The sequence below is a fragment of the Narcine bancroftii genome, chromosome 10, assembly GCF_036971445.1.
Source record: "Narcine bancroftii isolate sNarBan1 chromosome 10, sNarBan1.hap1, whole genome shotgun sequence".
NCBI classification, from domain to species: domain Eukaryota; kingdom Metazoa; phylum Chordata; class Chondrichthyes; order Torpediniformes; family Narcinidae; genus Narcine; species Narcine bancroftii.
The window spans coordinates 54,761,064-54,771,558 of record NC_091478.1 but is presented as its reverse complement, the minus strand read 5'-3'; the positions used below and the strand labels follow the sequence as shown (position 1 = coordinate 54,771,558).

General features: G+C 50.6%; 1 protein-coding gene across 2 annotated transcripts in view; it reads right to left on the bottom strand.

Annotated features, from left to right (window-relative positions):
- Positions 1 to 2,254: 2,254 nt before the first annotated feature.
- pnp6 (purine nucleoside phosphorylase 6) overlaps positions 2,255 to 10,495 on the bottom strand; it is a 29,662-nt gene continuing 21,421 nt past the window's right edge. Inside the window, exons 5-6 of one of the 2 annotated variants that reach the window (XM_069899504.1) lie at positions 10,288 to 10,478; positions 2,255 to 2,340 (exon numbers count right to left, since the gene is read on the bottom strand). In XM_069899504.1, the coding sequence (XP_069755605.1) occupies positions 2,294 to 2,340; positions 10,288 to 10,478 (238 nt within the window). In that variant the 3' untranslated portion in view covers positions 2,255 to 2,293. Of the gene's footprint in view, positions 2,341 to 5,045; positions 5,503 to 10,287; positions 10,479 to 10,495 lie in introns of those variants that run through there. The other variant, XM_069899505.1, reaches the window with a different exon arrangement.

Here is a 10,495-nt window from a genome sequence, read left to right as displayed (position 1 = left end):
TCACCTGCCTCACCACCATTTGGGGCCCCAAACAGTCCTTCCAGGTAAAACAACGCTTCACCTGTGAATCTGCAGGGGCCAGTTACTGCATCTGGTGTCCTCACTACATAAGACCATGACATAGGAGTAGAAATAGCCTGTTCCCACACAGCCCCACTACCCGGCCTTCTCCGCATAACCTGTGATGCCCTGGCTAATCAAGAACCTATCAAGCTCTGCCTTAAATATACCCAACCCCCTGTGGCAACAAATTCCAGATTTACCACCCTCTGGCTGAAGAAATATCTCCACCTCTCTGCTCTAAGTGGATGCCCTTCAATCCTGAAGTTGTGCCCTCTTGTCCTACACTCTCCCATCACTGGAAACAACCTTTCTACTGGTGGCATGGCTGGTGTAGCGGTTTGTGCAACGCTTTTACAGCGCCAGTGTTCGTGACCGGGGCTTGAATCCTGCGCTGTCTGTAAGGAGTTTGTCTGCATGGGTTTTCTCCAGGGGTTCTGGTTTCCTCCCACAGTTCGAAATGTTCCAGGAGAGAGGGTTAATTGGTTGTAAATTGGGCGGCACAGACTTGTGGGTCGAAATGGCCTGTTACTGTGTGTCTAAATTTAAAATTTATTTAAAATCTACTCTGTCCACACCTTTCAACATTCAAAATGTTTTAATGTGATCCCTCCCCATTCCTAAATTCCAACGAGTACAGGCCAAAGGCTTTTCATATGACAGCCCTTTCATTCCCAGAATCATCCTTGTGAACCTCCTCTGAACCCTCCCAATCATTAATACATCCTTTCTTAAATGAGCCCAAAACTGCCCACAATACTCCATATGAGGCCTCACCTAGAGGACCATCCCTGCTCTTAGATTCAATTCCTCTGGAAATGAACACCAGTGTTGCATTTTCCTTCTTCACCACTGACTCAACCTGCAAGTTCACGTTCAGGTTGACCTGCATGAGGGCTTCCAGGTCCCTTTGCATCTGTGGATTTTCAATTCTCTTCCCATTTAGAAAGTAATCTTCCCATTTATTATTTCTACCCAAGTGCATGACCGTACACTTTCCAATATTGTATTCCATTTGCCACTTCTCTGACACATACTCTTCTTATCCATGTACCCATCTTTAAATGCTGCAATTGTACCCACCTCTACTGCTTCCTCTAGCATCTGTTTCCTGCGCCCACCACCCTCTGTGTGAAAAAGGTGTCCCCCTTTGCAGACACCATTTTTTAAATTCAATGGTGAGATTCGATGCTTTGTTGAGCGTCTGACGTTGGAGGTGACCAGCATGCCGTCCTTCCACCTTGACCATTCATTCCCAGCACCACAGTCTATGAAAGGATCGTTGCAGCTTGCGTTGCCCAGGCCTCTCCCACACCACCTCCAAAAACTACAGCCGCTGCCACCACCAAGGACAAGCACAGCAGCTGCAGGGTGATGTACGCTGTCTCCCACTTGGAAATTGGTCGCTGATCTTGCCTCAGCATGAGGTCAGAATCCTGGGAAATGCCCCAGCGGGAGAACCTGCCACCAACAGCTTCTCCAGAACAGGTCAGGAGAGGGCTGGAAATACTGGGCTTGGCCATGATAGAAATGATGCCATTCTGGAGCTCAACTAAAATCTGATGCATCTCATTGGGTGGCTCATACACCATAGGATGAACAGTTGTCCACAACAATCCCCTCCACTCCTCCTTCACATCCATAACCTTCTATTGGGTGTTGGTGGCCATGAAATCATTTCCCAAGGTCCCTGGCCAAGTGGGCAAGCGCGAAGGGCACATGATTTAATGGCTAGTGTGTGTGACTGTCTGTATTGCCTTTACCCGACACACACACATCGTGATGGCCTTGGTTCTGAGATAAGATGGGTAGCTCCAAAATAAAATTGCAACAGCAAGGAAAATCTTTGTTAAACCCTGTTTTGAAGAGCCACCCGTACAAATGTGACACGTTGCAGACATCCTTACTTCAACCACTGCTTCCAGCAGCGGGTTCAGTGCACCCACCCCCGTGTAAAAATGTTCCCCCTCAGGTTCCTGTAAATCCGTCCCCTCCACCTTCAACCTACATCCTCTGGTTACTGACTCCCTGACTCTGGGCAAAAGGCTCGATGTGTTCATCCAGTTTATTCCTCTCCTTTAATCGGCAACACTTCTCTCCCAACGGATGGCCGCTTGTCCTACTGAATATTTCCAGGACTTTTGCTTGTTCCAATAAACACACCAAAATGAATTGGAGATTTCGAGTTTATTTGTCTGGTTATTTGCCTTTATATCTATTTATACAGTATTGCTTACAGGTTAGTATCAGAACATTCCATTGTCTCTGCTTTCAGGATTCCTGCGTAAAGAAACAGGGTTACAATGTAGCGTTACGGTAAAAAAATAGGTGTAACAATAAACGCCCACCATTAGAGAGAATAGAAGAATGGAGCAGTAAATGTCAAGATACCTCAATAAACAGTGCAACAGTAAAGAATCACTATTACAGCCAGTGTTACAGGAAAGACGTCGTTGAGCTGGAGAGGGAGCAGAGAAGATTGCCGAGGATGTTGCCAGGACTCGGGGAGGGCTCGAGTCGGCTGGGGCTTTATCCCTTGGAGCGCAGGAGGCTGAGAGGTGATCTGAGAGGTGGATAGATTCACGAGAGGGTGAACGTAGAGCAGGGGAATCGGTAACCAGAGGACACGGGTTTAGGGTGAAGGGGGAAAGATTTAACAGGAATCTGAGGGATATTTTTTTTTCACACACACTGAAGGTGGTGGATGTATGGAACGGGCTGCCGGAGGAGGTGATTGAAGCAGGTTCGATTGCAATGGTTAAGAAAAAAATTGGACGGATCCATGGATAGGACGGGTTTACGGGAAAACGGGCCAAATGCAGGCAAGTGGGATGAGCGTGGACCTGCTTCCATGCTGTATGACTTGAGACGTGATTCTCCCCACCCGAACCCCTTCCTCCAGCAGTTTGTTCCACTGCCCCCTGTGTGTGAAAGATGCCCCCCTTCCCCAGGTCCCGTTTAAATCTGGGTCTTCCAGTTTTAGGTTCACCTCCCGGGAGGAACGAGACTGCGAGCATCCACGCTATCTCTGCCCCTCCTGATTTTCTCCATCTCAGTACAGTATGGAACAGTTGATAAAGCAGTTCACATAATCTCGTTACAAAGGGAGTCAGATCACTTCTCAAAGAGGAGAGATATTCAGCAGCTTGGCAGAGAGTAGGTGACACAATGTGATTTCTATCAGTTCATTGCTGAGACCCTGGGCGAACTGAGTGCAGGCAGCAACCTTCAGGAAGAATTGAACAACGGTTTACAGATCTTGGGGCTGAGTGTAGGATACAATCTCAGCAGGTCACGCAACGTCCAGAGGAAGTTAAAAAAGTGTCCGGCATTTCACGCCTGGGCCCTTCGTTCTGTGTATTACGGGAAGATACGCAAATAGGTAATTCCTAGAATACATCCGGAGCCACTCCACATCGGGCAGACTGGACGCAGGCTGGGGGATCGCTTTGCTGGCCACCTTTCCACTGTCCGCTTTACCCCCTCCCCGTCCCTTTCTCTGCCTATCGCTCTGTCCTGCATCTCCCCAACCCTTTATCACTTCTTTCTCCTATCAGAGTTACCCCCTACCCTTCCACTCCTACTTTCCCACCTGTATCCACATCTTACCCGTGAACCTGTACTCCTGCCCCTGGCCCTGCCCCTTGTCCCTACCCCCCGTACTTTTTATTTAGGTGGCTGCCTATTTGGAGCTTCTACCTGACGAAGCGTTGGCGACCCGTTACTTTGCCTGCATGCAGCATGACCTGCTGAGTTTCTCCAACACATTAATGTGCGCAGTTAATTTCCAAATGTCCAATATTGACTGCAGCCCTCCCGCTCCTGCTCTGAGAGCAGGTGGGGGAGGGCTGAAAGTGAACAGGCTGCTCGCAAGGTTGATCACTTCAGCAGCAAAGAGACAGTCCATTCCCTGAGCCGTCCACTGCCTGACTCACTCAGCCTCAGTGGAGTTCAGAACTTCCCACCACATTGGCGAGCTCCCAGCTCCAGACAGTCTCCGTGCACAGGTCGAGGCAGGGCTCCGCGAACTGGACAGGCCGAGGGCGGGCGATCCGTGAGGGAGAGGTGTGCGCCAATGGCCATCACAAGGGTGGTAAAAGCTAAGGTTCGGGGAGTCACTTTATGGATGAATGCGGGCAGAGGCTTAGTCTAGTTTCCTGAGTAGGACATGAGGAGAAGGTACAGACGGCGCAGGGTTCAAAGCCCGGTGTGGACTGGAGATGATGATCAGAGACCTAGGCAGGAGTGACAATGAAGTCTCGAGAAGAAAGGCAGAAGAGTCTTCCAGAAGAACTGTCAGAGACATCAGCGGCAATAATCAGGACACACAACGTTGCACAAGAAACAGTCCAAGGGTGGAGCTCCCTAAAAGCCGCCAACCCGTCCGGAGCCAGCCAGATATCTCATGTCGCAGCCAGGAGTTTTGTGGTTTAGCACAAGCTAGAACAGTAAATCAAACACAGAACTTTTGCAAGTTAATCGTTGGCCGAAACAATGAAGCAGCCTGAGCACTAATAAAAATGAAGTACGAAACCTTTCGTTTTAACGTGTCAGTTGATACCCGCTAGAAGCCACAGGGTATCGAGAGAGCAAGGTTTGTATTGGGAGGGTGGAGCGTCCATGAAGTGGGCAGGGAATGCCTTGGTGGCTGGAGCGTGAATCTGGGGGGGGGGGGGGGGGGGGGCTGAGAGTGCATTTTGGGTGGCTGGGTGGACAGGTGGTGAATGGAGAAGGTGGTACTGGTGTACTGGTTGAGCACACACTGGATGGACTGTGCATGGAGTGCAAAACAGTGGATGGCTTGTGTATAATGTGGTGGGCTCTGTATATGATAGAGGGATATGTACACACTGGTGGGCTGTGTAGGGGGTGTGTGGTGATGGGGAGGGCTGGGTAGGGAATGTGTAGGAGTTTGCAGTGCTGGGGAGGACTGGGTAGGGGATGTGTAGGGGTTTGCAGTGCTGGGGAGGGCTGTGTACGGGATGTGTGGTGCTGGGATGGGCTGTGTCAGGGGCATGTGTGCTGGGTCAGTGGGCATAGCCATGGGTAGGGTGTGTGAACGGGTCAGTGGGCATAGCTGTGGGTAGGGTGTGTAGATTGGTCAGTGAACATAGCCGTGGGTAGGATGTGTGGATGGGTCAGTGGGCATAGCCATGGGTAGGGTGTGTGGATGGGTCAGTGTGCATAGCTGTGGGTAAGGCATGTGGACGGGTTAGTGGTCCTGCTGTGTGGTGGCCCAGCTTCACTTCATCTTCTCCACTACCCTGGCGACCAGCCCCTGCAGGGCCTGTGCTCGTTCCTGGGCAACCTGCAGCACCTCTTGGTGCTCAGCCTGGACTGCGCTGTCATACTCCATAACGGACCGGTTGGTGATAAGAGAGATGCCCAGTACTCTCATGCCCAAGTGCCTGGCAAGGACCACCTCTGGCACCGTGCTCATACCTGCAGAGGGAAACACTTTTAGCACCAGGCCACACACAACTGTGTACAGGGAAACACCTGCCCCACCTGAGTCCAATCCCAGACCGGTCCTGGTCTGCACAACTCTAGGCCAGGATCCTGAAGTCTGGCAGTTCTGTTGATAATGAGGAAGGACATATACTGTAAACTGGAGGACACTGAGGAGTGTAGTAGATACTAAATTTCTTAAAATTGGGGTCACATGTAGACAAGAGCCTTTGGCACTTTGGCCTTTCATAAATCAAAGTGTTGAGTATGGGAGTTGAAGTGTTTGGTGAAATTGCGTAAGACAGTGGTGAGGCCAAATTTGGAGTATTTTGAGCAGATTTGGCCACCAAACTATGGGAAAGATATCAATAAAATTGAAAGATGCGGAGATTTGAGAAACTGAGTTGCAGGGACAGTTAATCAGGTTAGGACTTTATTCCCTGGACTGCCAGAGAATGAAGGGAGATTGATTGAGGTTTTAGCAGGCATACTACCGCAAAGGCTGGAAAGAGCATGCACACCTTGTCTTTCCTTCAGCTTAGTCAATGAGGCCATGGGGTCCTCTGGGTCCTTGGTGGTGGTCAAGAACTCCCCCAGTATCACCAAAAGTGTGCCGTACACTATCTCAGCTCTGGAAGCATTGAAGTCCACTTTCATCACAGTGTGGATCTCCAGGAGAACCCAGGGAACTCATCTGCCCAGTTCGACCCCTTGTGCTGATCCATCAAGGCCATCTTTAGGTCCCTGTGGAACCACTTCACGAACCCTTTGGCCTGAGGGTGGTATGGTGGAGCTGGGTTCCCAGCCCAGTCCTAAAGTGAACTGAACCTCTTTCAGAGGTTGTATGCTCTGGGACGCCAAACCTCGACATCCAGGTGTTAATCAGTGCCCTGGTGCAGGTCTCAATGGTTGAATTGGATAGCGGGATCACCTCTGGCCACCTCATGAAGCGGTCAATCAAGGTGAGGAGATATCTCACCCCATGGGAGACCGGTAGTGACCCGACAATGTCAACATGGACATGGCTGAACCAATGTTGCACTGGCTCAAAACTTGGGGGGGGGGGGGGGCAGGCCTTGACATGCGTCTGCACTTTGGACATTTGGCAAAGTGTGCAGGTCTTGGCCCACTGACTGACCTGTTTCTGGAAGCTGTGCCAGATGAACCTGCTGGCCACCATTTTGACAGAAGTCTTGATGGCTGGGTGTGCCAGGTTGTGCACCACGTCTAAGTCCTGCCACCTCCATGCTACTGGCACCATGGGGCAGGGTTTTCCGGTGGAGACGTCGCAGAGTAGTGTCTGGTTACCAGGGCCAATTGTGACATCCTCCAGCTGGAGGCCAGAAACTGCTGTTTTGTATTCCAGGATCTCAGGGTCCTCCTGCTGTTTCTTGGATAGGGCAGAATAGTCTATTTCCTGAGACAGGGCCTGGAGAGACTTGATCATGGGGCAGAATAGTGCCTCGGCCACCACATCGGTCTTACCCACGATGAGTTGGATGTGTGTGTTGAATTCAGACATGTATGAGAGGTGCCGCTGCTGCCTGGCCGACCACAGGTCAGACATTTTTTATGGAAGGCAAAGGTTAACGGTTTATGGTCCAAGAAGAGCTTGAATTGCCTGCTTTCCAGAAAATTCCAAAGGTGCCTGACTGCCAGGTATAGCGCCAATAGCTCCCGGTTAAAGATGTTGTATTTGAGTTCAGATGGCTGGAGGTGCCTGCTAAAGGAGGCCAGGGGCTGCCATTGCCCTTTGATGAATTGTTCCAGTACTTCCCCTACTACTGTGCTGGAGGCGCCTACTGTGAGAGCGGTGTAGAGCTCGTTGAAAGAACCAAAGACTTGTTGATCCAAACCAAGGCTTTTATTAGCAAAAGACAGGAGCTCTTCACAGGTGGCCGACCAGTCCGGAATCATCCGACTTGGCAAGGGACACAACCCTTTAAGGCCCAGACAGTAGGCATGGCTAAGCTCTCAGCCAATTGCTGTAAGTACAGTCATTACACTCTAGATACTGTAACTATATACATTGGTGATAGGTCTGTACTATCACAAGCGGTTGGCGCCTCTGGCCTGGGGTGTACCAGAATGGTGGTGTTGGCCAGAGCATCCTTGGAATGGGTCCGAGGCCTCATTGTCCAAGCTAATGTTTTTAGCCTTCCCCGTCATGAGTGCAAAAACGGCGCACATGATGTAAGCTGCTGCCGGTATGAATCGGTGATAAAAGTTAATCATACCGGTGAATTCTTGCAACCCCTTCACTGTGTGGAGTTTGGTGAAATGCCAAAAAGTCTCCACTTTTTCGGGCAGGGGTTTCGCTCTATACCTGTTGATACCTGTCGATCATTTCTAACCTGAACTGGCACTTAGCAGGGTTTATAGTTAGCCCTAATTCCTGCAACCGGGTACCTTAGGTGGGCCGCATGCTCTGTTTTGTTGTGGCTGGCAATGGGAATATCATCCAAATAGATGAATGTGAATATAAGATCCTGGCCCACCACATCCATCAGCCTCTGGAAGGTCTGGGATGTGTTCTTAAGTCTAAGTAGCATTCTCAGGAATTCAAAGAGTCCGAAAGAGATAATGATGGCAGTTTTAGGGATGTCATTGGGATGGACTGGGACCTGATGATAGCCCCTGATGAGATTGACTTTTGAAAACACTTGTACCCCTTGTAAGTTAGTGGTAAAGTCTTGGATGTGTGACACGAGAAACCTGTCGGGTGTGGTGGCCTCGTTGAGGCAGCAATAATCACCACATAGCCTCCATCCTCCTGCTACCTTCAGAACCATGTGAAGGGGGGACATCCAGGGGCTGTCGGAACGTTGCACTATCCCCAGCTCTTTCAGTTTTTAACCTCCCCCTCGGCGAGGTTGAGCTTCTGGGGGGAAGGCGGCGCACTCTGGCATGGACCCGGTGAACTCAGCAATGGAAAACTGTGGCGCCACGGTCAAAGAGTACTCTGCTAGAATCCATGGGAATGTGTTGACAGATGGAGTTGAGGTGGGGGGTAGGTAACTTGACTTCCCCCAGGGGCATGGTTTGAAAGTCCTGTAATGCACCAATTGTCACCCTTTAAGGTAGGGCCCACAGGCAGGAAGTCTGCTCTCAAGACCAATTGCACCACCGCTGCAATCATGAATATCCACGTGAACTGGTTGCTGCTGAAGCGGTGGGGATGGTGCGGGTACCAAAGGTTCTTCTGGTCATGCTGTTTGCTGCCCTCAGTGCCGGGCCTGGTTTGCCACTTCCAGGAGTCGTAGGCCAAGGAGGGGGGAGGACACATATTTTGGTGCCGGTGTCCACAAGGAAGCACCTTCCTGAGAGAGAGTCCCACATGTGGAGAAGGCTGTCACGTTGGCCAACCGCCGCAGCCATTAACAATGGTTGGCCATGGTGTTTCCCTGAAATGCGCAGGGTGGACGGCATTGATGAGGCTACACACCTCATCGTTAGTGATAGTAACAGTATTGTTGGGTTCGGAAATCCACGTGCCTCTCTGTTTGCTGTGACCTTGTTGCCGGGTGTGTGGGGCCTAGTGACCTGCTCCACCGAGACACCATTTTCTTTCTTCGCTATCCTGAGCACATCTACTGGGGCTGCGACTTTCCTGGGGTCGCTGAAGTCTTTGTCAATGAGCAAGAGTCAGATAGCTTCTGGCAGCTGCTCCAGGGAAATCTGCTCAAAGGGCAGGCAAGGCCTGTGTCCCTCAGCAAGGGTGAACATTTTGCTCATGAGGGTGGATGGAGCCCTGTCCCCCAAACTGTCCATATGTAGCAATCAGGCGGAGCGCTCGCGCCGTGAGATCCCGAAAGTGCAGGTTGATAGCTCCTTAAGGGCATCATATTTGCTTTGCTTTGAGGCTGCTGTAGGAAATCGACAACCCTTTCTGCCGTGTCCTTATTGAGCAAGCTCAGCACGTAGTAGTAACGTGTGTTATCGGCGTTGACCTGTCAAAGGTGGAACTGGGCCTTGGCATGTTTGAACCACACGTGTGGCTGCAACGCCCAGTATGTTGGCAGCTTCAACATAACCGCATGAAGTCATGTTCGGGTCCAACTGTTGGACCTGTCAGGGACACCAATGTAGCATGTGCACTACCACTGAGTATGGAAAGAAGACACACACATGAGGAGTTAAAGTTGAAGACTGATTTATTGCACTAGCTGCTCTGTTTATATTCACTCCTCACTGCTGATGTCAGGAGTGACATCACAGCTGCGCAGATCTCCAACTGGGTGGTGTTCCCACTGTTGGTCACTGTTTAACGCTGTGTGGGTGGTTACCTGAGACTAAAGTCATTGGCCCCCGCAGGGTCTGCACAGTCGTCAAGTTCCTCAGCCATTTTGTGTACCAGGTCACGTCCCAGTTAACGGGCCGATACAAGGTTTACATAATTATGATTGGTACTGAGAGAGTAAATGCAAGCAGGTTTTCTTCGCCGCAGTGGGGGTGAGACATAAACTAGATGACGCAAGTTAAGGGTGAAAGGTGAGAAGTTTGAGAGGAGTGAGTGTGGAATGAGCTGCCAGCTGAAGTGGTTAATGCAGGTTTAATTTGGACATTTAAGAAAAATTTGGATGGGTACATGAATGGTTAGGCTAAATTCTGGCTGAAGGTCAATGGGAGTGGGCACAAACTAGATGGGCCAAAGGGCCGCTTCTGTGCTGTAGTGCTCTATGGTTCTGTGGAGTTGGTTGGAGGAGTTCAAGGTTATGGGCGGCATTAGCACAGAATTGGACGTTCATTGTCTGTGGCACTGATCTTTCATGAACTCACCTACTGCGTCCACTCCCAGCATCCTCAGCATGCGGGACTCTGCCACGGTCTCGTACGAGGGTCCAGCAACCATGCAGTACACCCCCTCACGCATGAAGTCTCGGTATCCCAGCTCCGAGGCACTATCCAATACATGCTGGAGATATCTCCGGTCATAAGCATTGGACATGCAGGGGAACCGTGTTCCAAACCTGAGGGCAAGGAAAGA